This window comes from Amblyomma americanum, chromosome 8 (assembly GCF_052857255.1).
Source record: "Amblyomma americanum isolate KBUSLIRL-KWMA chromosome 8, ASM5285725v1, whole genome shotgun sequence".
NCBI classification, from domain to species: Eukaryota; Metazoa; Arthropoda; class Arachnida; order Ixodida; family Ixodidae; genus Amblyomma; species Amblyomma americanum.
In genome coordinates, this window is record NC_135504.1 from 86,916,079 (window position 1) to 86,943,299 (window position 27,221).

General features: G+C 49.3%; 1 protein-coding gene and 2 long non-coding RNA genes across 3 annotated transcripts in view; 1 reads left to right on the forward strand and 2 right to left on the reverse strand.

Moving 5' to 3' along the window:
• LOC144101976 (uncharacterized) overlaps window positions 1-12,293 on the reverse strand; it is a 100,327-nt gene extending 88,034 nt beyond the window's left edge. The window contains exon 1 of the mRNA XM_077635220.1: window positions 12,030-12,293. Coding sequence (XP_077491346.1) covers window positions 12,030-12,187 — 158 coding nt within the window. The 5' untranslated portion in view covers window positions 12,188-12,293. The remainder of the gene's footprint in view (window positions 1-12,029) is intronic.
• Window positions 1-27,221, forward strand: part of LOC144101981 (uncharacterized) — a 176,258-nt gene that overhangs the window by 34,194 nt on the left and 114,843 nt on the right. The window lies entirely within an intron of this gene.
• Window positions 14,625-17,708, reverse strand: LOC144101978 (uncharacterized). The gene is made up of 2 exons (XR_013308126.1): window positions 17,566-17,708; window positions 14,625-14,891 (listed from the first exon to the last, which is right to left on the reverse strand). It is a non-coding gene; the product is annotated as an uncharacterized LOC144101978 (long non-coding RNA).

Here is a 27,221-nt window from a genome sequence, read left to right on the forward strand (position 1 = left end):
AACGCTAAGGAGCCCGTGTGCTGTGCGATGTCAGTGCACGGTAAAGATCCCCAGGCGGTCGAAATTATTCTGGAGCCCTCCACTACGGCACCTCTTCTTCCTTTCTTCTTTCACTCCCTCCTTTATCCCTTCCCTTCCGGCGCGGTTCAGGTGTCCAACGATATATGAGACAGATACTGTGCCATTTCCTTTCCCCAAAAACCAATTATTATTATTAATATTCTGTACAGACAAATCTTTCTGTTCTAGTACCTATGTTTAATCAAGAGGTGTGCCGCAAGGATCTGTTTTTTCTCCACTGCTATTCAACATATTGGTTCGGGACATACCCATTCATCCAGACATTGCAGTTTATGCATACGCAGATGATATAGCTTTTTTCGTATCAGCAAAGGATATTCATGCACTATACGAGTGTTTGCAGGCATACCTGAATGCTATTGAAGTCTGGTTTAACCAAATTTATTTATCACTTAATGTCAGAAAACGTGGCGTGCTGGTATTTCCGCCCGACGCTCATTTGTACATCTCGCTAGTATACCGCTCCACTCCAATTCCTCTGGTGGAGTCGGTTATATACCTAGGCGTTACTTATGTTTAAAACATAGACTGGTGGTAGTGGTTTTATTAAAAATAATAGTAAAAAGGAAGGAAAAGATCTTTGCTAGCCCCGGCATCTGCCATCGATACTGAAGCACCTGAGCTGGGGCAGCGGAAATAAAGGATAGCAGGTCGACTGGAGAAATGAAATGAAAGAGGTGAGGGGACAGGAAGAGAGGATAGGTGAGCGTTCTGTTCCAGACTGGCAGCGTTTCAATGCAATCACTGTCGGCAGCGTTCAAAATTCGATAGTGTCTGTTTCAGGAGAAAGCGCTTCTCTTTCAGTCAGTGGCGTTCCATTCTCAACCCCCGTCTCCGTCTCAACTGACAGTGCATGCTCACCCCCGCCGCGGTGGCTCAGTGGTTAGGGCGCTCGGCTGCTGATCCGGAGTACCCGGCTTCGAACCCAACCGCAGCGGCAGCGTTTCGGTGGAGGCAATATTTACGTACATTGTAAGATTTAACTATATAACCATCAATACATCCGCAGAACTCGCATTGGCAAGCTTAAATTTTAGTAGGAAATCTGGGTCAGTTGTTACACGTTCACGAACAAAAAACAGTAAAAAAACGAACACTGCGAAAAGACGCACACACACGACGACTGGACGATTTGTTAGCTATTAAACGTTTTTGCTGTCGTCAAAAACGTTCCCCCATCTGTTTTCTATGGCAGTTATATGTGATCGTTGTGTGCGACGGAAACATAATGATTTTGATACATATAGGAAGAATGGACGAATACCCGCAATATGTCTTTATCAGTACATTAAAGTTTCCTGTATTAAAAATTTCTGCCCAAGAATGTTGCACATGCGTCCCCATCACTTGCGGCGACGGCGAGACAACCAATACAGGGAACAGATCATATCGAGACGCCCGCGAACTTAGCCGTCTGCTCACTTTGCAGTCTAATGAGAACAGCCGCGGAGAACGGGATCCATCCAGCACCAGTCGCTCCCCGGCACGCTACTATGAAACGCCTGAGACGTATTAGTCGTCTACACGGGCACAGCAGTGCACTGAACAACTTAATGGCCTCGTTGGAACAGCCGCCGCTGTTCACAAACCGCGGTGATGGAAACGACTCATGCAACGGCCGTGGCAACGGCGTCGTACGCCTTCCGTGCATCGGCGTCGCCGTCTTCCCAACCGGACGACGGGCGTTTCAGCCGTTATTTCATATTAAATGCACTTACACACTTCTCCCTGACAGTGCATATAATGAAGGTCGTCTGTATTTAAGGGGCGAACTATAGAGGAGCAGGATGCAGTCGTAAAAATCTCGCACAATCTGAACCACTCGGCCTACGGAGCGGCGGGGCAACCCAGCGTCCAGGAAAAGGCCTGGCCAGAGGCTGCAGCGTCCGAAACACATATATTTCATCCCATTGCTATGTTTAAACACGAAATTCTACAGACGCACACCGACGGGCAGCATTTTTGGCGTCTCACATGAACGCGGCGGTTCTCGACGCTAGGCCTATAGAGGCTAATAGCCTACCCGACCGTGCGGGAAAGTGAATCACCACCATCTCTCACCGCTTTAAGCCGTTAGGCTTAACGAAAGCCTCGAACCCCCGTTAAAATAGCTCGCAGCTGAAGCACGCATTCCAGAATCAGGTCGCACACGCAAATGCAGGCTACATTTTCTTACCGGCCATAGACAAAGACAGACGCAGAGAGTTCATCGGCTAAAGTAGCAGAGAAGCACACCAAACTCTGAAACGCAGCAGGCGAAAATGCAGGCTGCTGAATGGTTCCCAGACGCCCAAACCATACTTCCCCGGAGTAACCTCCTTTCGTTTCGGGCCCACCTTGTTGATCTATCATTTCTCTTTACTAGTGGAACCTGCAGTCCTCACCTTTTGCGATGTCGTGTCGATCCACAGCACTAAATGCTTCTGTGGAAAGCAGCTGCCGGTCTCATCTTTAGCCCCAGGTATCCTCCACATTCAGTGTCTCTGGTAGCTTCCGGCAATCCCCTAAGCGCCTTTTTCAATGAAGGCTGGCATCGGGCCCCGGACAATGCGCGCTGGCCTCCTCCTGGTTTGACAGTGCAGACGCGTCTGGTTCAGCGGCTGTCGCACAAGTTGCATTGTGGGAAGGAAGGGCATGTCAGCGAAGCACCTCGCGATCACGTTACTCCCTTGCATCTTTTACTACGTCTCATGCTCTCTCTTGCGTCAGTCTTCGGTTCCACATCCTTGCTTCGCTTCTTTAAGGGAAACTGGCTTTGAGGAAAGGAATAATAACTGTCCCACATCTATCAGACACCCGAGCTACCCGAATCACGCAGTGAGTGAAGGGATGGAGGAGAGAGTTAAAGAAGGAATAGAGAGAAAGAGGCGTCGTAGTGAAGCTCCACCCCTATTCCGCGGCGGCCACGTTCCGGTGGATGCGAATCGCAGAACGCGCCCGTCTGCAGTGCGATGCCAGTGCACGTTAAAGATCCACGGGTGGTCCAAATTATTACGGAGCCCTCCACTAAAGCACATCTTTCTCTTTTTCACTCCCACGTTCCTATCTCTCCTCAAGGGGTGGTTCAGGTATCCATCGAGAACTGAGAGAGTTATAGCGCTATTTCCTTTCCTTAAAACTGATAGCCGAGCATGGTGTGCGGACAGCCGTTCGTCGACCATGTATCGACTCAGCATGTTGAGGACAACATGCTCCAACAGTTTACGGTTTATAGTTTATAGAGATTTAACGTCCCAAAGCGACTCAGGTCATGACGGATGCCGTAGCAAATTGCTCCGGAATTTTGACAACCTGGGGTTATTCAACGTGCACTGAAATCGCACAGTACATATGGGCCTCCAACATTTGACCTCCATCGCATGAGATTAGGGATATAGGTCGCATATCTCCCAGACTGAGGGGTTTGCCAGGCTTTGATACGAAATTAGTTTTGGCATGTTCCCTGTTGACCCACCACGGTGGCTCTGTGGTTAGGGCGCTCGGGCACTGATCAGGATCACGTTCTCGGATTCAAACTCTATCGCGGCGGCTGCGTTTTTATAGAGGCAAAACGCTTAGGTGCCCGTGTGCTGTGCAATGTCAGTGCACGTTAAAGATCCCCAGGTGGTCAAAATTATTGTGGAGCCCTCCTCTACGGCACCTCTACATTTTTTCACTCCCCTTTATCGCTTTTCTTACGGCGAGGTTTAGGTGTCCGCCGATATGAAACAGATACTGTGCCATTTCCTCCCCCCTCCAAAAAAAATATTTTTCATTTCATTTTTCTCTCTCTAGTCAGCAGCGCATTGCGGGTAAGCGTCGCTAGTCAATAGTTGCCCCGAGCCACATGGATGGAAAAACTTCATTTTTGTCAGAACGCATGTGCGGACGATTCCGTGCTAGATGACCATCAACCCATGGCTGACGGCGAACTGGGTGGCCCACTCCACGGCCCTGGTCCGGACGACCGGGTCTGAGCTCGCCAACACGGCCTGCCTCCCACTGCTCGAGAGAATGATCACGCTTAATATCCGCCGGTGGCGGCGCCATGCTACAGCTCCATAATATGTTGTCATAGTTTTCCAGTTCCTGACAGCATTTGCATTTCGGCTGAACGTACGGGTAGATTTTGTTTAACACGTGTAAGTTAAAGATCTCGTCTGCGATTTTCGCAAGACGCTTTCCTGCGCCTTCACCAATTGCTTGTCCGGGGGGCGGGTAAATTCTCCGCTCAAGATTGTAATGGTTAGTGATGTTGTGAAAAGACAAAAATCCCATTTCTTGTGGACCTCCCCGAAACGTCTGGCTCACCTGCTTGGCTGACGAAACCTAAAGCACTCATGTGAGCAGCACCGTTCCCAGGGTGTGCCGGTACCCAGACAATTTCAACCTCCGTAGTCCCTGGCCCCGTGGCCCGATTTAGCAACCGTGACGCTGTGAGAGATATTTCTGCCCCTCGACAAATTCCGAATGGCTGTTTTAGAGTCGCTGAAAATCAGGTCAGCTTTAGTATTAGCTATTGGTAGCGCCGAGCCAAAGGTGTTCCGCCGCGCCTTTCATCAAAATCCAATTTTCATTTTCCTCTTCCTTCTTTCACTCACTCCTTTATCCCTGTCCTTACGGCGCGGTTCGGGCAGGACATGTCAAGTGCGTGCCTCATCGTAGCTGCGTGTGGTTAGTGCCTAGCTACGATCTTTTTTCGGTGCCACGCACTATATGGACAGTGACACATGCAACCATGAGATCACGATCTCGGCAGAAGCACTAACCAACTATCCTTGTAAAACCACAACTTGCCACCGGTGAGCACAGAAGCACGCGGACGCGGAGCGCATAAAATACACGCAGAAAGGCGGTGAAAATTGTTTAATAATAATAATTGGCGTTTATTGAAAGCAGACTGAGCTTCACCTTGGCGGCGACAGGTTTTCTTGTACCCTGGCGACACGTGGCACCGAGTTCTTTCTTGATCATGCTTCTTCCCAGTGCTCTTAACTGGGCCCGTCCATCCATAAACGATGACTCAGGTAGGTGCGACTCCGTATACCAAGCAGACTAGTTCCAGCAGAAACATCGCCGCGTGGGTTAATGGCCGGCGCGTCGGCTGCCTTCAAGATTGCACTGGTCCAGCTCATCTCGGAGTTCCTCAAAGAACATTTTGTCAAGCACTCGTTGCCACTCCTCATCGCGCTCCATGGCGGCTGTGCCGATGATTTTCCCCCGGAGGTGAGTGAACCTCCTCGAGGAGATGTCTGCGGCCGGCGTATTTTTGGAGGGAGCCCGGGTGCGTGTGCTGGGGAGACTTGCTGTGGCATCACCGTGGCCGTTGCTGGTGGAGCAGGAGGCTGCGCCATTGGTGCTGGTGGTGGCAGGGAGCAGCTGCGTCGCCGTTGGGCACACACCATCCTGGATGCCCTGTGGGAACGATCCTTGCGGAGGTGCAGACAAGGGCGGCGCCGGCTCAGTCCCCTGGGTGGATCCGCCTGGTCCTCGGTGGGCATCCACCGCAGCAGCCTCGGACTGAGGATGCTTTAAAACGCTCACGGCAGAGAACGGGCCCTGCAGGAAGGAAGGAAGGCCTCAGACGTTGCTGGCACATACCCACTACGGGGGAGTGGCGAAGAGACAGGCGATTAATTACTGGATACAGGAAAGTTTTGACGGAAAAAGGAGTGGTAATAGTATGCAGTGTGATAGTTTGGAAGAGGGAAGGACAGGGGTCCTGTTAACTTAGAGATCGAAGACGGGACAATGGCTTAATGTGCATAATAATCTACAATGCCTGTAATGTTTCAATGTCATACTGACTGAGAGCGGGAAAAAGAAATTATAATGCGAGTTGCCGCGTTTCTTGAAAAAAAATTTTGAACAGCAGAGCGCACACTCCTGTCGCTTCGTCCTAGCAAAGAAGCGCCAATGGAAACAACAACCGCGGAGGACACAGGCAAGCCCCGTTGATGAAATGGAATTTGCAAAAGATGCTTCCTCAAATGAGAGAAGCGGCGGCACAACAGCAGGAAGTGATCTATTGTCTCAGGTTCGGCACAAGAAGGGCACAGTGGGGAAGCTGCCAGGCCAGACCTGTGAAGGAAGAAATTTAGAAGGGGAAGTAGTAGTAATAACTTTAATCATAGAAATATATGGGTGGGTCTCGGTGTAGAGACACTCTTCACATCTTTTGATGTGGTCTGTGGCTCTTGTGGCAGGGTTGGAGCCCCTAGTCCAGGGCCCCACTGAGTCTTGCCGCCAGGTAGGCTTTCCGGACCAGTCCTGCCTGGACCGCCGGATCCTCGCTGGAAAGCATCCTCTCCCAATACTCCGCTCTCGGGATTCTGTTTATTGCAGCCGCTTTTGTCCTCTTTTCACAATACGTTATATGAATTATTGTGGCTTTGTCGTCGCACCACGGGCATTTGCTGCTATATAGTCCTGGGCGGATCTTGCTTAGTATGTTTAGATTCGGGAAAGTTCCCGTTTGTAGTTGCCTCCAATAGACCGCTTCCTGCTGGTGGAGATTTTTGTGTGGTGGGGGATATCTAATCCTGGACCCCCTTATGGTAATTCAGAATTTCTGAGTATGCTAAGGGCACTGGTTCCGCGTCAGGCTGCTCGAGGCTGGTTTGGTAGGAGGCTCGGTTTGTAAGCTCTCGAGCTCTCCTATCCGCCTCGGCATTCCCTGCGATGCCTCTGTGTCCCGGTACCCACATTATTATGTGTTGCAATTGTGTTTCCTTCGGCGGTAATTTGGCTGTCCTTAGGATGTGGAGCGCTGTCCCCCTATTTTGCTATTCATGTAGTTTCTGCACGCTGTTTGCAAGTCTGTTAGAATTATTAGGAACCTTTGAGAACGGTAGCCCTCTGCCGTCGCTAGGGCAATGGCAGCCTCTTCGACCTCCTCAATCGTGCCATCCCTGATAGTTGCGCTGGCTATTTCTTTGAGCTCATGATTAATTGGCGTTGCAACCGCTCTATTTCTGTTATGTTGTCTACTTCTTCCGTATGCAGCCGCATCAGTGTACGTAATGTTTTCTTTGTTGGCTAGGTTTTGTTGCACATAGTGTGCCCGAGCCTCTCGTTGCTCTTTGTGCAGGTTCGGATCCATATTTTTGGGAATTGGTGCTGCTCTAATTGTTTGCCGGAGTTCACCGGGTAATCGTTTTGATCTTTTTATCTCTGACAGTGCAACCTCGTAGCCGCATCTTTTGAGCAGCTCGGTCCCAGTTTTGGTCTTTTTTATCCTCTGGAGCTGAGCTACGAGTTGGGCCTCCCTTAGCTCCTCAAAGGTGTTATGCAGACCTAGAGCCATTAGCTTCACCGTCGAGGTGGATTGCGGTAGGTGCAGCGCTGTTTTGAATGCTCTCCTAAGTATCGTGTCCGCTAGCTTTATTTCTGCTTTGTTGCAGTTGTAGTACGGTATGCTGTATGTAATTCGGCTAACCACTAGGGTCTTTACAAGCTTATGCGTGTCGCTCTCCTGCATGCCGTGTGTTTTCCTAGAGACCCTGGTTATCATGCGGGCTACCTGTGTCGCCGAGTTCTGTATTAGTCTGAGTGCCTGCGTGCACCTTTGGTTGGATTGAATCCACATCCCTAATATTGTGATGGTTGCTCTTTCCGTTATGAGTTGCCCTTCTAGATAAACATTTAGTTTTACTTCTTTTGTTTCCGGTGCCGATCGGTTGAGTTTACCTCGCCAGACCCTTAGTAGTTCTGATTTTCCCGTCGAGCAAGCCAAGCCCCTGTCTCTGACGTAAGTTTCTACGCATGTTGCAGCAGCCTGCAGTTTCGCTTCCTTTTTGCTGAGTGAGCCCTCAGTGACCCACACAGTGATGTCGTCCGCATACATTGCATGCCTTATGCTTTGTATGGTTTCTAGCTGTCTAGCGAGCTTAACCATTGCTATGTTAATGAGTATGGGTGAAATCACTGACCCTTGCGGCGTTCCCTTATTAGGCGTTTGAAAGCTCTTGGACCTGATTTCCCCGAGCCCTATTGTAGCCGTTCTATTTGTGAGGAAAGCTCTTACGTATCCGTAGATTCTTTTCCCGCAGCTCTGCGCCTCATCACGACAGTGGGTATGTCTAAATGTTTATTTCCCACGGCTGCGCAGAAGAGCGTGCGTGCTATCAATAAAAAAGCTCATGCAGTGAAGGATTTGGCACTCTCTGTAGCTGCGCTTGCCCTGATAGACAAGTTTCACAATGACAGGCACCCGAACGAAAGGAAAACGTGAGTTGGTGGCATAGACGCAAAGACAAAGGAGGACAACCAATATCCCACAACCTCGGGGTCAGTAGCCAATCTATGCACACGATTTCATGTTCGTCGTACTGATGACCATCAGCAGTATATAAGTCGGTTATCGAGAGCAGAAATCACGGTCTTGTTCGCGGTATTTCAGTGAAGCCGAAATAGAAAAAGGGCGGTGCACGGATATTTCTGGGCATCGTTAGAACTACGACGTTCTTCACTGCCCGAAGAGAACACACACAGCATAATTCCCTCCGCGATGCGAAAAGATAAATGTCGGAGTCTTTAAGAGGGAGATCAGCCTTATGTACGCACACCAGATTTTTAGTTGCGGGTTTTGCTGCAAGAGCTCTTATAGGGAGCCCGTCCCGGAGGATACTTAATGTGCACTCCTACACAGTCTACATCCGCACACGTGACCGTCACGTGACTGCGCACTGTAGTAGCAAAGGTTTTGGCACAAAATATCCAGGTCTCAGACTTTACTGCTTTACTGTAGGCGTTCTAAAGGGACAGCCACCAAGATGGCAACAGCTTTCGCCGAGTTCTGCACATTACGGTGCAGGGTTTAGCACTTCGAAATTTTAGTGCATGAATGCGTGTAACGATTACGTTTTCACCTAATCTTGTCTGCAAATGTTTTGCCGTCGGTCCGTACAAAAGGTACCGAGAAATTCACGAAATTGGTTAAGCAAGAATTGCGCGCCCAAAATATTAATGAAAATTGAACAAGAATTAAAAACTAATTAACAAGCATTGAGTAATAAGTGTTAATCAGTTACAAATTTAGTAAGATTACTTGGCTGTCCATTTTAAATTACTTAGATGCCATCTATGATTGGTTATATCCGTCATTAGAGACAACATAACTCGAAATGCATGCTATCGCATTTCGGCGTGAAAGACGGCTTAAGCACACCTTTAGTTTTTTTGCTTCAACTGCGATGTCATCGAAAGCAAGAGCCAATCACGGCCAATCACGGCCACCCTTTTCCTCACCTGAGGCACCCTCATCTCTTCCGCCCGCAACCCGCGGAGAAGACGGGGCGGTTGGGAGGTGCGTCGGCGTCGCGGCTCACACCCACGTGACGAAGGCATTGCAGCTAGGAGCTGGCTGGGCTGCTGCTCGAGGCCCCCTCCAATGGCGCCGATATCAAGCAATGCATGAGCCTGACGGGAAACCGGAGCTGCCGCCTGCAATATGACGCAGAGTAGCGGTCAGCCGCGGTAATGACAATACATGCAAGAATGTTCCCTGAACTGCCACAGCCGGGGTCCTCTGTTTAAAGTCTACTAGCAAAATTACTGCAGGCCCCAGTGCTGCAGGGCGCATCAGAAAGCGTGCTGTTACTTTGAATAAGGACACATGACATACGGAGCTGCATTGTGTCCTTTATTCTGTATCCCTACTATTGAACCGTAACCACGGAATAGAGAAAGCCACGCTCAAAGAAGGCAGCGAGTGGTGAAGACAGAACAACAATCACAAAACCACAGGCTGTACTTTAGATGTTATAATGACTGCGTGAATCAATGCGAGTGATATCACTGACAGTGAATGAGAAGCGCGAAGCATAAGCTACATGTGGCACGAGGTAGCTATGGCCAATGGTGTCCATGCGTGCCTGTTTAATAATTTCAACATAGCTGCATCGGACAACATTGTTCTATGATATTGTGCACATCTACGATGTTGTTGTACAACCATCGTACATCCGCCCGCCTAACTTTTTGCCGCGCCCTGCTACGCTTTCCTTCTCTTGGAATCCACTTCATTACCCTTATGAACCGGCCGTTACCTCTCCTCGCGCGCAACTACCGCGTTCACCCTACTCGCTACAGCGCCAATGTTCCGCTGTGCGGGGAGCATATAACTCTAAATCATACCACCTCGGCCTTCCGGCCCATTCCGTTCCGAATGTAGCCGTGAGCATGTCCTGCGGTCGCCAGGCGTGGTTGATCAGCTCGTCGCCAGGGCTGTGGTGGCCACCAGGGCTGTTGAGGCCCCGGACTAAGGGCTCCACTCCCAGACCGAAGTCCCCCACAACCTGACCAGTAAATACATTTTCCACCGCCACCACCAGGCAGTCGCATGCGGACGTGGCCGTCCTTGTGCCTGGATCCAACACAAAGGAGCTCGAGTGTTTGGCGGAAGATTCTCTCGGTCGAGTCGCAGCGTGGGCGAGGGATGCGAGAATCACCATCTCACGGGATAAGACAGTGTGTGCGCTCCCCCCCCCCCCCCTCCCGCAGGGGGGGAATGGAGAGCACCATGCCCGCAGTTCGCATTGACGGTGCCCGCCTGCCTTTCAGGCCCGCCTCCAAGGTGCTGGGCATCGTCTTTGACCACACTCTCTCGTTCATTCCCCACGTGGAAAGACTCAAGGAGCATGGCGAGACGCTCTACGCCCGCCTTGCGACTTTTCTGCGGATTAACGGCACACCGGCGCCTGCCCGCATGAGGGCGCTTTACCGCCAGGATGCGCTCCCGACACCTCGCATACGCTTCGCCCGTCTGGTGGACTGAGTGTCCTCATTCGTGTCTTTGAACTCGCCTCGCGTCTGTGCAGAGGTCCCCGCTGTTGGCGTTGGCGGGCGCCTATTCTACGACGAGCACCTGGGCGTTGCAGATCCTTGAGCACGCCCCTTCGTAAGCGATAGACCTCGACAGATTAAACGCGGAATTTCACCTCTTTTCCCATCACCGAGGCGTCGCTTCTGGGACAAGGTTAATCCGAGCTGTCGAGGTCCAACAGCCGTTTGATGTTGCTGCGCGGCATCCCTCGAAGGTCGTGGCTTTCTCGCACCGTCGGTTGGACGTGGATGGGGCGATGGCTGCGGCGTTGTCGCCGGTGCATTACGTGTACATTGATGGTGCATACACCTCTGTAGCTGCGGGCGCCAGTTTTGTGGCGTCCGGATCGCGCGGAGTCCTCCGGGCGGCTGGCCGTTTTCGGGTCGACGGTGCATCGGGTCCGTAGCCCCCGCAGGTGGTGGCTTTTACGGAGGCGGTGGAGTACGTCCGTTCCCGAAGGGGAACGGCGCCGGTGCATTTATATACCGATTTTCTTCGCTCCTTTCAGCACCTGCTGCATACAACTGCGCGATTCGGCTGTGAATCACATAAAGGCCACACTTACATCAGTGGCGTCGCGCAGACCCCTCGCACTTTTCCATGTCTCTTGTCACGCCGGCATTCTCGGCAATGAGCTGGCGGATATCGTGGCCACTCGGGCTAGCCGTTCTCTCGCGTTCGGCGGGTGCTCCACTCGAAGGTCACCATCTGGGCTTCTTTCCGCTCTATTGTCAGGGCTACGTGGGCGGTCTGGTGGCGTGAGAACAACCAGGGAACAGGAATTTTTCCTGGGTGCCCGATGTCCTTTCCATCCCGGACTGCTTTCCGACACTGCGCCGAACCGTGACACTCATTACGTGCCACGGCCGTTTTCCGGCACACATGCACAGATTTAGACTTGCGCGTTTGCCTTTATGCCCTTGCGGGGCCCCCGTTGGCGACGTTTATCATTATTTAACCAATTTTATCATTATCTCACAAATCATCATCTAACCAATTACCTAAAAGATGCGTCAAGCATAGACAGAAAATTTATTTAGCATATGAGAAGGACTCAATTATCACTTACGATTGACAAATTATGTGCATGAATGAATGAATGAATAAATGAATGAATGAAATGAGTGAATATACCTCCAAACACCGGAACTGGAATGCAGCAACAGTGGAGAAGCTCCTCCTCCAGACAAAGTACATGGTGGCCTGCAGCGCCTCCCACACCTTGATGGCCTCCACGTACTGGACGGTGGACAACACTGCATCCCTGCTGCCCCCGGACGACTCGCTGACAGAGCTGGACATGTCCACCTTGCTGGCAATGTGGTGCTTTGCGTGGAATGCGGCCAGATGAGCGTAGTACACGGTCGCTGGGGCACTCGCGCTTCTTGCACACCGGGCGTATGTGTGGCAGAGGTAGTAGCTCAGATTCTGCACGTCGTCCGCCGTAAAGCTGGAGTCGTCCTACACGATATAATAGTACTATGGGTGGTGTGTTTATGCATATGTGCAGTGTATATACAGATAGACTGCCCTGTTAGCTATAGCTACCTGCTAAAGCGAACAGGTACACACTATGATGTGCTAGTTGATGAAATAATCAAATTACAATTACACTTACTTGGCTGATAACAACACATTCTGCACGCTAAACTTATTTAGCCCAAGTGATTACGGCACTGCAGGGTACAATGTGAATCTAATTTTACCGCAGTTCCTAGTAAATAGCCTTAGACACAATTACAGGAAAATACAGAAAAGTGGTATGTATGTTCCCTGTACTTGACATATTTTGCTACACTTATCCATAAGCTATCATAGTAAAGGAAATGAGCATCAGTTGTGCACTGTTACAAAACCAAGCCTTCATTCAGGAAGCATGTTTTGTTTTAAATTATATTTTCTTAATTAATATAAATGCATAATACCACCATTCCCGTCAAAAAACCATTGGAACATATTGATTAAACTGTGCAAGTGAAAGCCATTATGCTCCAAAAAATGCACAGAGGCTTCAAGCATAGACAGAACATTCTGCACGCTAATCTTATTTAGCCCAGGCACTGCAGGGTACAATGTGAATCTAATTTTGCCACAGTTCCTAGTACATTGCCTTAGACACAATTACAGGAAAGTACACAAAAGTAGTATGTTCCCTGTACATGACATACTTTATTACACTAATCGATATGCTATCATAGTAAAGAAAATAAGCATCACTTGTGCACTATGTTACAAACCAAAGCCTTCAGGAAGCATGTTTTGTTTTAAATTATATTTTCTTATACAAAATAAATGCATCATATCACCATCCCAGTTAAAAGAAGAAAAACATTACAAGCCATTATGCACCAAAAAATTGCACAGATGCTTCAAGCAGGCTGTCAGCAAACGCTTGCGAATTGAGTTCTAATGCACTTCTGCAGTTATACCCTGCATTTCCCCGATGTTTTCTAACAGTCCCCGGTTCTGTATGGCAAATGGAAGGTATAAAGGGAAACCGAAGGTGGAAGTCGGAGAAGGGGAGCAGGCAAAGGTGGTGAGGTGAAAGCACGTGCGCGTGCGCAAAGAGGGGTTCGTGAAAGGAGGCTCTTGCTGATTTCTGGTAGCATGATTCGGTGCAGCCACGGTTCCGTTGCAAAAATTTTTTTATGCACTCTATAGACTGTTCATAAATTTCTGTCTATAAAGTCTATAGATTCTCCATAGACAATCCAACGACAACATTTTATAGGCAATACAAACTCTATAGACAGCTTATATATAGTACAGGTTTATGGGCATACACTTTAAGCAGATTTTTGTCAATAGACTATGTATAAACAAAAATGAATAGCTATAGGAAGGCAACAGAGTCCATAAGAAGTCTGCAGACTGTCTGTAGACAATTTTTGTAAGTGTTAGCAGCGGTGTGCTTGCGCCCCCCACTTGCGATCGCTTCAATGATGATAAAAACTGCCAGTGGCTACAAGACACACTAGTCGCGTTGCAGGAAGGCAATGGATGCAGCCCAGACTCATGTTCGGAACGCTGCGCGTATGCACAGACATATCGAGTAGACGACAAACGTTCTCGGGACGCTGCCCGCAAATGCGCTGTGCAGTACGGGGCCCCAATGCATTACCAGCCAATTTCTGTCAGGCTATAAGGGACTCGATAAGTTCCCCATAACATGAGCATAACCGTCACGCGTGACGTCGCTGCGTTAATCACTTCACGAACCAGCTAACGCATATTACTGTACCCGCCGCAGTGACTCAGTGCCTTTGGCCGTCGGCTGCTGATGCCAAGGCCGTAGGATCCAATCCTGTCAGCCGCAGCCGCATTGCGATGAAGGCCAAATACAAAACGGCCCGTGTTCTGTACGCAGTCAATGCAATGTTAATGATTCCCAGGTGGCGAAAATTAATCCGGAGCCCTCGACTAGGGCGTCCCTCACTGTCGGTAGTGTGTCGCTTCGCGATGTTAAACCCCATAGTCTAGAACCCGAAAGACACGGGTTGGCTTCTGGCTGTGGTGGTCGCATTTCGTTGGAAGCGAAATTCTAGAGGCCCGGGTACCGTGCGATGTCGGTGCACGTTGAAGAACCACTTGAGGTCAAAATTTCCGATGGCCTTTACTACGCGTCCCTTATAGCCTGAGTCGCTCTGGGACGTTAAGCTCAAATAAACTAAAATTGTTTTTATAATATCACTGGCCATATCCTGTGGTTAAGCGATTGTAATTTTTTTTGCCTGTTAAAATGACTACGTTGCCACGGAAGGGGATGGGCAAATCACAGGCGCAACTCTGGTATCAGACCTCCTGTTCCTCCTCAACTGGGACACCCACCTTTCCCGCGCACGCAACCCGATGTGGTCACGGCGCTGTTGGGAAGTAGGACGGTGCCCCGGCTCACACCCACGTGACGAAGGCACGGCAGGAGCTCTCTGTGCTGCTGCCCGAGGTCCCCTCCATTGCCGTCGGCATCGAGCAATGCATGAGCCTGACGGGAGACCGAAGCAGCCTCCTGCAATATCACACAGAATAGCGGTCAACCACAGTAATTGACAGTACATGTTAGAGTATTCCCTAAACTGCCATGGCCACATTCCCCTCTTTACACCCATTTGCCGAAATGTAGAGCACACCCTTAGAGTGCGCTTCAAAATGCGCTGTGTTATTTTGAGTCTGTTACTTTGAATACTTTATTGACTTCCCTCTCCCAGCAGGTGTCACTGTTACTCTTGTCTATTACTTAGATTTTAAGCGGGTAGAAGTAACCAAGCGATGGTTATCTGATTGGTAAAAGCGGCTGTACTGGTTTCTTAAAGTGAAGCTGAACCATTCGTCGCAAATTCTGAGAGATTCAAGTAATTGACTGTCTCATGCTCGTAAATAAAGCACACCAAGGGGCGCAGCGGCCCTTTCTCCGATATGCTCTTCGCGAGCCTGGCCGCTCGCTTACAAGCGTCGTCATTCCCCCGAGCATCTTCTGCGACGTCATTCCTCCATGCGAATGAAGCGAGCGTGAACCGCACATGGCGACTCCGGGGCTGGGAGCGAAACGTCAGTGCTCCCCGGAAGTGAAGTGAGCATATCTTACGACCAAAGGAAGCAACAGTGAGGTGGCCCCGGATGCGTGTTGCGACGCCACCAGTCAAGGCATAGGTCGAGACACGAGCACCCATCCTCTGCGTACATTCGCCTAAAGCAGCGAGATGAAATGCCGCACAGTGCGCGTCTGTGTCCCGGTCGATATTAGCTCTGCGCTTCCTGAAGTACGATTTCCAGCTTGTTTTTATTGGTTTCAGACAAATAATAACCCCAGCTGTCACTTACAATCACCAGTTTAGCCAATAAACGCGCACACAAACAATTTGCGACAGTATTCGTGACGTCACAGGTACGTCTATCATGACAGCTGTTTGGCATAGACCGAATTTAGATTTCCTGGTTTTTGTAGTATCAAAGTTCTTCTGCTCTGTATTTTCAAAAGCGGTTTTTGCCGGATAAAAGGAACTCTAAAGAATGCAATGTTATCGACTGAAAAATGTAAAAGAAAAAGCATGTTGCCCTTTAAAGAACGCCACGAAGTTGAAATTTATCGGAAGCTCTCCAATTGCAGTACGTCTCTAGCTCTCTCTACCTTCTTTCATTCCCTACTTCTTCCTTTCCCTCATGGCGCGGTTGAGGTATCCACCGAACTTTGGATGTTGGCAGCCCTGAATATATATATGTAGACCTGGAATCTTCACCTTAATAGGTGCCGCGGTGGCTCAGTGGTTGTGGCGATCGGCTGCTGACCCGAAAGATGCGGGCTCGATCCCAGCAGCGGCAGTTGAAATTCTATGAAGGCGAAATTCTGAAGGCCTGTGTACTGTGCGATGTCAGTGCACGTTAAAGAACCCCAGATGGTCGAAATTTCCGGAGCCCTTCACTTCGGCATCCCTCATAGCCCGAGTCGCTTTGGGATGTTAAACCCCCATAAACCCATTAACCAAACCTTCGCCTTAACAGCTAATGGCCTTAAATTACACAAGGGGCAGGATAATCTTCAAGCTAGAGTGTAGCACGACTCAGAGTATTAGAAAGTACATACACTGATACATACACTGATAGCCCATTCGGGCCAATGGGAGTCAAAAACCGAGCAAATTTGCCCTATCTGAGCATGGATTTCAATCTCTCTGATCGGCTGGTGCTCCAAGCGACATCGCTGCAGCTCAGACTTTTCCAGCACCTGAACGCATAACGTTGGTGAATAAGATTATTTTGTGCTGTCACGTATTGGTGGCGGGAGTCCAGGCAGTGAGGAAGACGGCCAAAAGCGATTTTAAAAGTAAACTTTACTGGGGCTGCACTGCGTCCTGTCACGACCCAGCTGGCGGCCCTGCGGCGGAATTTTCCCGCGACATTCCCCTTTACCTGGTTCCCAGCAAGAAGGACGCCTGGGAAAGCGACCGACAATGGACAGACGACGGGGGAAGAATAAAAGGACAGCACGTCAAGTAATTAACTGTGTCCGACCGCAGAGTTCTCGCCGCAGTTGAGGCCCGCGGCGCCGCAGGGAACACAGGTGTTTTTGATGGACATGTTGCAGCTTGCATCGCAGTAAGAAATAGCGGCGGACTTGCGATTTCTTCTCGCCCATTTGCATGGGTTGTCTCTGCAATGAGTGACTCCGCTTGCTACGTGCTGTGCAACCTTTCCCACCTTGGAGAAATGGTCAAGGTGTGTGACGTCACGCAGGGAGTAGGCAGCATACCTTGGATGCCTCCTTTTTTCCTCTCCGCAACACGGTGATGGAGCGCACTTCTGCCGCTCTCCATGGCAGGAGTGCATCAATCACACCTACCGTTCCGCTGAACACATCAAAATGCACCGGCGTTTTATGCAGAATCCACTTTCATGACCTGCGCATGCGATGCCGGTAGAGGCTTTTGAGCTTGACCGAAAGTAAAGGTCAAAGGTGAGATAGATGGTGCAACAGCCGCTAGTGTCGCCTGCTGCAGCTGCCGTCATGTGTCGAACCTGAATACCACCAGTTTTGCTCATGGTTTCACCGCTAGCTACATTCAAGGTCAAACTTGCGGCCCCACTAACTCTAGCTACTTTCAAGGTCAAGCTTACGGCCCCTTTGATGGCTTGAAAAGCTGGCGCTGTGAAGCTTTTCACTCGAAAAAAGAAACGCAGATAGTCACCTTCCACGAAGCACCACACTTCTTGCGAGGCTGGTTCCACTGCAGGACACGGTCTCCCATTGCCAGGACGCTCACGTGGGGCCTGAGATGCAAACGACGGAATGGCAGGGACTGTACTGCTCCGGTTCCTCGCTGCACCTCTGGGCAGCTGAAATTCATGGGTATGCACAAAATGGGGGCGAAGTTATTGCCTTAGCTGAAAGCTGATTGCGTACAAGTCAGTGCGGCGCCATAAGGGGAGTGAGTTTAGCATCGCGAACAAAGCTCCAGGAAGTTCTGACCACGTGCGTGTTCCCAAGCTATCCGGAGCCCACGGGTTAATAACCCTAACTATACGAGTTCTGAGTTGGGGCATCACACTAAACCGTTGGGCCGTTCAGAATTCAGGAAGCGCAAAATAATTGTGTATGGGCTCTGGGGGCTTTGAAATGATGAACCAGCCAGCAAATGTGCCTCGTGTTGGATTGGCCACTGGCTGATGAAAGGGCAGAACCTTAGGTGATTTACGGAGCGTGCTGAGTGAGAAAGGTCGCTCTGGGCCCTGGTGACAAGGCTCATCCAGTCGTTCAACGCATGAACTTTAAATTTTTGACTGTTTGCTTTTTCCTTCACATGTAAAAAGTTTTGTCAAAGTGCCATTAAACCCACTTGTTTTCGTTTTCCCCAAAGATCAAGTTCCATCTATCCTCAGCCCGAAGGCTTGGAAACGCTACAGAATGGAGCCCGGGATCACGTTAGCCAGCTCCCCACGACAACCGGTTGTCGTCGGTGGTATGCCGCTACCACAGTCGTAACAGCCCACAATGGAGTGAATCACTCGGCGGCGGCGAAAGCAACAAGCGTGCTCGGCGGTCATCGAACAAAATGCCCGCCGTTGAAGGCCGTACTTAATTTAAAGCTGATAGCGAACTTTCGAGACGGGGCGTGGAAAGTTACTGTGACATTCTCGAACAATCTATAATCAGCTCCACCTGTATGCGATCAATCGAAATAAATCTATTCGCGTCTTGCTCAGCAAACAAAAAGATAAATTTGCGTGTTGGCAGCTTTGAAGAATGAACAGTACAAAGATTCGCAAAATATGGCGCAAGGAAAACTTTGACAAAGTGCACAATGTCGCAAGATATTGTGGGTGCACTCTGGGGTCAGAGACCTATTTCACTCCTCCCCACATAAGCAGACCACCAGGCCAGGCTTTTACCCATTGGAAGCAGGTGGTGCCCATATCCGGAGGCACTGGGCATAGACCATCGCATCCCCCCCCCCCCCCCCCCCCCCACCGCATAGGAGATGTAATCTCAAACCGTTTGGCCACAGCTACAGTCGCACACACAGCGTTTAACCACAGTTTCTTCACACTGTAGTTAGAGTGCGCCTAGTTAAGCATTTGAAATGCGTTGCATTTTTAACAGCCTGCATGAAAACATGAGTACTAATCAGCCTGTCAGCAACATTCTGACTTTATTGGTTTGAAATTATAGCTCTGATTAGCAAATTTTTAAAATTTAGTTGGCAATGTTATTACAGCTCTCCGTCCGTTGAGAACTGCTTCCTTAGACTTTGGGTACCCAAGCAATCTGTGTGTTGGCTACCATGTGAATTATTACACTCAAAAGGTAAAAAATAGCGCAGCAATATTAAAATTTTCTATTTAAGCAGTCTAAGGTGTTCAAATATTGTCACGCAGTGGTGAAGCCAGGCAGTCGAGAAGGAAGACGACCAGGCTTGGGTCAAAGATGAATCCCTTACTGGCTGATCTCGCGGCCCCAAACAGAAACCGTTCGGCGAGAGCGGACGTACCAAGTATGCTCGGAGTTCATGAAGGAACGCAATTTTCGCCGCTCACGGGCTGCGCCCAATTTAAAGGTGACGAATGACTTATGAGATGAAGCAATGAAATCACCTACGACAATCTCGAACTTCGTAGAAACAGTAGCGCGAGCGGGTACAGTCTTGCAAATCTGGTCGCCCTTCACATCCCAGCTATCACGTCACGTGCTGGCAGCTGCTAGAATGAACAAATGAGCGCTAAAACCTAAGCAGCAATTTGCAACCTGCAATGATAGTTTGCCGTGTCAGTCACAGCGCTGTAACATACAGACTAGCGAGAGGACCAAGCAAGGAACAGAAAGGAGAGAGTGGTCTCATATTGCTTTTCTATGCCGCATATGCCTACGCTTGAAGGCACGAGGTACCAGTGTCTACCACGCACTTATCTAGCCACACGTATCAAGCGCCAGGTGACTGGGCTATGTCAAGAGCGTCTAGGCAAAGAAGCTTATCAAAAACGCACCTCTAATCGTCTAGATTGTTGCCTCATGCTTATCACGGCTGAAGTGACTGGCGACGGCAATTTTTGATTGTGCCACCTGGAGACGTTGCCCATACGGCAGTCCCTGGGTTCAGAGAAAAGAAAACGTGTGAATAAAACGCCCCCATTTGCGAAGTGGGAAAAAATGTCTCCAATTGGATGCCGTCAAACATCTTAGGTTTGACAGAAAGGGCTATTTCTTCTTACTCCTTTGGAGACATCCATTTTTGGGAACGTGCGCCATATTTCCTCGACAACACGCGTGCGCGCACAATGTCGAGTTGCTGAACTATGGGTTATGCATCAGGCATCTGCGGAGCCACCTTCACCTGGACAATACAGCCCAAGCTAGTCTAAATAACAAAGCGCACTACTGTATTGATCAGCCTACACTGATATATACATTTGATGTGTACACTGTAGAGGTCGCACGTGGCCGCGTAGATAGGAGGTATCAAAAGGTAGAACTTCGCCAGAAATACATGGCCAGAAACATAGAAACGAAAACGGTTTCATTTTTGCCTTCTCCGCTCTTATTTGCGCAGTTCTACCTTTAATTCAAATCTACCAACTGGCCCACAAGAACGTTCTACTTACGAGATACGTTCTGCAAGTTGCCCAATTTAGCTTGGGAAAAGAAGACGAAGAAAAGCGGCAGAATAAATGAGACGGCCTCATTAGAGTCCATGCTATTTTAAGGAAGCTATTAGTATATGAAAATTAGAGAGGAAAGGTGCAGTAATCCTTCAGCAAGCACTTGCGCATTGAGTTCGAATGCACTTCCGCAGACACACCCGGTATTTCACCGGTATTTTCTTTAGTTCCCCGTTCCGTACAGGAAAGGGCAGAAATAGAGAGAGAGAGAAGGAAGGCGGAGAAGGGGAGCAGGTGAAGGGGGCGAAAGTGGTGGCAGTCAGGTGAAACAGTTGCGCGCACACAGAGTTATTCCTGAGAGGAGACTCTTGCTCACCTTTGGAGGCATGATTCGATGGAGCCGCAATTAACACTTACAAAAATTTCTTTAGACACTCTGTAGACAATCTATATAAAATACCTAGACAACATTCTATAGGCAATACAAATCACATAGACAGTCTATAGATAATCTATAGATCAATGGCCATACAATATTTAGCAGGTTTTTGTTAACAGACTATTAATAGAGAGAAGAAAATATCTATAGGAAGGCAGGCAATCGAGAACTGCATAAACTGTCTATAAACCATTTTTGTTAAGGTTAGCAGCGGTGCACCTCCGCCTCCGCTCTCGTGATCGCTTCAGTGACAATAAAAACTACCAGTGGCTACAGGACACACAAGTCACATTGCGGGAAGACAATGGATGCAGCCGAGGCTCATGCTCTGAACACTGCACGTATGTAGCGACGGATCGAGTGGAGGCTAAACATTCTCGGGATGCTGCCTGCACACGCGCTGTGCTGCAAAGGGCCCCTGTGCGTTTCCAAACAATTTCTCAGGCTAAAAAGGGATTTGTTAAGTTTCCCATAACATGAACACAATCGTCGTTCCGTCACGCGTGACGTCACTGCGTTAATCATTGCACGAAGTAGCTAGCTCATATCACTGAACTTTCTGCGATGACTCAGTGGCTTTGGCTGTCGGCTACTGATCCCAAGGTCACGGGGTCGAGTGGTGGCAGCAGCAGCCACATTGCGATGAAGGCCACATGCAAAAATGCGCGTGTGCCCTGCACTAGGGCGTCCCTCACTGTCCATACTGTGCCGCTTCGGGACGTTAAACCCCACAATTTACAGCCCGAAAGACGCAGGTTCGATCGCGGCTGCGGTGGTCGCATTTCAATGGGGCGAAATTCAAGAAGTCTGTGTACTGTGCGATGTTAGTGGACGTTAAAGAACCCCATGCGGTCAATGTTTCCGCAGCCCTTCACTACGGTGTCCCTCATAGCCCAAGTAGCCTGGGACGTTAAACCCCCATAAACCAAACCATTTCTCTTATGTCAGTGGCCGTACAGGCAGTTAAGCGGTTGTAATTATTTTGTCTGTTACATAACTACGACGTCATCGAAGGGCTTGGGCCAATAACCAGCTCAACTCTGGTATCAGTCCTCCTCACCTGCGGCAACCACCTCTCCCCTGCGGAGAAGACGGGGAGGTTGGGAGGTGCGTCGGCGTCCCGGCTCACACCCACGTGGCGAAGGCATGGCAGCTAGGAGCTGGCTATGCTCTGCTCGAGGCCCCCTCGAGGATAAAACTACTAACTGTAAATAATTACTAAGTAACAGAGGAGACAACGGAACTCGAAATGCCTAAGAAGACAAGTGCACCACTAAATTTTTTTTGCTTCTTAAACAACTGCGATGTCATCGAAAGGCACGGTGAAATCACGGGCCCAAATCTGGTTATCATTCCACCCTCTTCCTCACCCGAGACACCCTCCGCTTCCACGCCTGCAAGCTGCGGAGTAGACGGGGCGGTAGTCCCGGCTCACACCCACGTAACGAAGGCACGGCAGGAGCTCGCTGTGCTGCTGCCCGAGGCTCCCTCCATTGCCGTCGACATCGAGCAATGCATGAGCCTGACGGGAGACCGGAGCTCCGCCTGCAATATGACAGAGGAGCGGTCAGTCTCGGTAATGACAATACATGCAAATGTATTCCATGAACTGCCACAGCCGAGGTCCTCTGTTCACACTCTACTGGCAAAATTACTACAGGCCCCACTGTTACAGGGCGCGTCAGAACGCGCTCTGTTACTTTGAATATTTTACTGTCTTTCCTCACCCACGTGGTGTCACTGCTACTCCTGTCCTAGTGGGGCCACAACTCCGAGTGGTCTGCGCAAAAAAAGACCGTGCATTGGTTTTCGTATTCCATGGTTACAGCGCGATCGACAGCACACAGAATAAAGGACACAGCCCAATATACGGAGCTGCGTTGTGTCCTTTATTCTGTATCCCGACTATCGTGCTGTAACCACGGAATAGAGAAAGCTACGTCTAAGAAGCCAGCGAGCGGTGAAGACAGAAAAGCCACAATCACAAAACGACAGGCTCTACTTTGGCTGTTATGACTGCGTGAGTCAACGCGAGTGATATCACAGACAGTGAATGAGAAGCGCGAAGCGTAAGCGACATGTGGTTCGATGCAGCTGTGGGGAATGGTGTTCATACAAGCCTGTTTAATAATTTCCACACAGCTGCATCGTACAACCTTGTTGAGACAAGGGAACACGCAGAGGTAGTGGTTGCGTGGTCACATACGTTCTTCGTTCGATTCTGTGGGTCACTTTAGTTAGCGTTTCGTGCTGGTTTTGAAGAGGCAGAAAAACCCGAATTACCTCCCTATTTGGGCACCAGAGGGCGGCACCTTTGCTAAGCGTTTTTTGTAAATGTAGAGCCCATGCATAGCTTTTAAATTTTTTTCGAATACTCACAAAGGCCACCTGTACAGATCTACAGGATTAGAGTAGGACCGTCAAAATTATTTAAGGGTCCCTTGAACAAATTAGCTGTGGTTTAACTACTGCTGAACCTGGTTACAGAGCGATAGCTGTGGTGTATCAGGCAACTCGTCTCGGCTTGGTGTCTGTAACGTTGAGTGCGTTGCACTCAACTGTCACCCTGACAGGTGGCATTTAAATTAATGGTTAGTCACGAGAGGCTGGTCACCCAATGAACGCTGCGGTCTATTGTATACCGCCTTCTACCGGCGAATCGAAAGGTCAAAGGTCAAGATCAAAGTTTAAAGGTCAAGTGGTGCAACACCATGGTGGACCACACTTGACCTCTGGCTCACTTCAAGGTCTACCGGCAGTGCACGGCGAAATCGGTTTTCCTAGCATAGTGAAGCTCTCGCTTCAAAATGGTTATTCGTGCCGCCAGCTACACATATGCACGGCGTACTCCTACTTCTAAAACCTGCAGATTTTTATGTCCATTTAGGAGCAGTGGTCTCTTCAGGCATCAAGAGCGAAAAGAAGAATGTCAATCTTCGAGGAAGAGGTCAACATTAAGTAGGCACACCAAATTTTCAGTTGCGGGTTTTGCTGCAAGGGTTGTTATAAGGAGCCCGAACCAGCAGATGTTGAATGTGTAGGCATACACAGTCAACATCCGCTCACGTGATGATCGCGTGGCATCACGTGACTGCGCACTGTGGTAGCCAAGGTTTTGGCACAAAATGTCCTTAGGACTCAGACTTCACCGTTTTGCTGTAGGTGTTAGGCGTCCTAAAGAGACAGCCAGCAAGAATGCTACAGCTTTCGCCGCGTTCTGCACCTTACGATGCTGGGTTTAGCACTTGAAAATTTTAATGCATGAATGCGTGTAACGGCTATGTTTTCACCTCTTCTTGTCCGCAAATGTTTGTCCGTTGGTACGCATAAAAGGTGAGGATTTTTCACTAAAGGCAATTAATTTCGCTGAATACTCGGAGGAAATTGATGAAGTTGGTGAATTACTGATAATTCTTCCAGAAATGAATGAACAAAAACAATAACTATATTTAACTAATAAAACGGATTACTTAGTGAATAATAACACTAGGCAAGAGTTAATAAAGGATAAATGACAAATTCCTTGACTGTCTAATTTAATTAACTACTAACTATAAATAATTACAGGTAACAGAGGAGACAACGGAACTCGAAATGCTTAAGAATACTTAAGTGCAACTCTAAATTTTTTTTGCTTCATAAACAACTGCGATGTCGTCGAAAGGCATGGGGCAATCAGGGGCCCAAATCTGGCGATCATTCCATCCTCTTCTTCACCCGAGACACCCTCCGCTTCCATGCCCGCACACTGCGGAGTAGACGTGGGAGTAGTCCCAGCTCACACCCACGTGACGAAGGCACAGCATTTGTTCGCTGTGCTGCTGCCCGAGGCCCCCTTCATTGCCGTTGGCGGCGACCAATCCAATGCTTGAGCCTGACGTGAGACCGAAGCTGCCGTCTGCAATATGACACAGAATAGCAGTCAGCCGCGGTAATGACAACACATGCAAGAGGATTCCCTACACTGCCACAGCCGGGGTCCTCCGTTTACTTTACTGGCAAAATTACTACAGGCCCCAATGTTAAAGGGCGCTTCTGTCATTATGACTCTGTTATTTTGAATACCTAATTGACTTCCCTCTCCCGCCAATTGTCATTGCTACTCCTGTCCAGGCGCGACGCACCAATTTTTCGCGGTGGACTCCAACTCCGAGTGGTCTGCGCAAGGACGATTCGAAAGCCTCTGTCGCGTCGCTGCGAGAAAGCTGCAAAACTTGTTGGGCGAGTTATACTCTGTATTCCATAGTTAGAGTGCAATGGACAGGACACAGAATAAGTGTCACGATATGCAAGGCTGTGTTTCGTTTCTTCAGTGTCTCCTCTGTTGTGCTGTAACCGTGAATTGGAGAAAGCTATGCTGAAAGAAGGCAGCAAGTGGGGAAGACAGCATAGCCGCACTCATGTAACGTCAGGCTGTACTTCAGCTCTTAATCACTGCATGAGTCAACACGAGTGATATGATAGTCAGTGAATAAGAAACGAGAAACATAAGCGAAATGTTGATCGTTGTGGCGAATGGTGTTCATTCACGCCTGTTTAATAATGTTAACATAGGTGCTTCGTACAGCGTAGTTGAGACAAAAGACCACGCATAGATAGCAGGGAGTGATGACATACCTTCTTCGTTCGATTCTGTAGATCACTTTAGTTAACGTTGCACAGTATTGAAGAGGCAGAAAAGCCCTAATTAACTCCTTATTTGGGCACCAGAAGGTGGTACACTTGCTATGCACTACATTTCCTCTCTCTTTTTTGGCCTTTTATCATTTTCATTTACTGGCTACCACCAAGAGGATCTAAACACGAAAAAAAATGGATAACTGCTGGCTGCCAGTCTCACCTTAGCGGACATGCAAATGTGGAGACCAAAAAGTGAAGATATCTCGCCCCCATACCTATTGCATTTCCTCGTACGACCTGTTGCTGCCGCAAACGAAGTCATCAGCTACAACATAACCTGACAGGCAGCAAAGCAGAACGCACAATAGTGAACATGTTTGGGAGAATACCTATCGGGGTTCAGGAAATTTTTAAAATCAAAAATAAAAATTGGCTTTATTATTCAGTATGATGAGGGATACAGATCAGCTGAAAAAAATTACAATTACCGCCAGTTACTGCAAGTCAGTTTTCGCAAGTTCTGAGAAACTTCGGCGCATGGCATAGCGGCACATATGTCAGCTACGGCAGACCGGTGCGACACAGGATTGTCTGCTGCGCATGTGCAAACGTGCCGAGTTGACGGTCAGCTGGCGAGGGGGACTCTCACGTCCAGCCCTCCACCCCCCACCAAAAAAAATGGCTGCAGCTTAGCTCGGCTGAGCCCGGTTACAGATTAGCCTGCGACTATGCAAGCGAAAGCTTTGTTATGCGTGGTTATGCTGCGTTGCTAAACCAGGTTATTCTCAACCTCTTCGCCCGTCACCAAAGTCACGGTGGAGGCAGAAGCAGCAGCGGCTGCCTCCAAAGCTCTTTGTTGCCGCCTTTCGGCATTCTTCAACCGTCGTTGAGCCACTCAAGTGCTCTTCGGTAACATCGGGCAGCTGCCCAACGAGCACCGGCGCTGCATGTGCTGCTGCTGGTACTCTTGCTCGGCCGAGTAGACGAGGACTGCTCATCACCACTTGTGCAGCAGTGATGGCTGCAAGAGAGCCGTGGATAGTTTCCTGTTTGTGTTGTGTTTTCCTGGGCACCGCCGAGGAAACGTTCTGTACGGCGATTCCTACCATTCCGAATCCTTTGTTTACAAATCGAGTCCAAAACCATACGAAGCATACACAGTCTATAACGAAAATAACGCCAGCAACTATTTTTGTGAAGCAAGTAAGATGCAGTGGCGCGCTATCGCTTGGTGGAGGTAATAGCTGGGGACAAGGCCTGTATGAATACATGTAAAGGAGGGTGATTTCAAGGCAGTTTTCTTATCTCACAGTGCACCCATGAGGTCTTCTGCTAACAAATGTCACGCGTCACATGATTCGTTCTCAGTGCCCGACGCGTGCTCGTAGGCGCGGTTTCGGTTGCGGCAGTGTGTGGCCCCAAAAATTGCTTGAGCTGCAGCTGCAGCGAGAAGGGCAATTTTGAAAATCTAAAAAGCAGTAAGGACATTACTTGCGATAAGCCATAGGCCTCTCAGTAAATCAGGGATTCCCCGGCGGTGCCAAGGAAAACGGAACACAAACAGGAAACTATCCACGGCTCTCTTGCAGCCATCACTGCTGCACGAGTGGTGATGAGCAGTCTTCGCCTACTCGGCCGAGTACGGGTACCAGCAGCAGCCCAACCAGCACCGGTGCTCATTGGCCTGCCGCC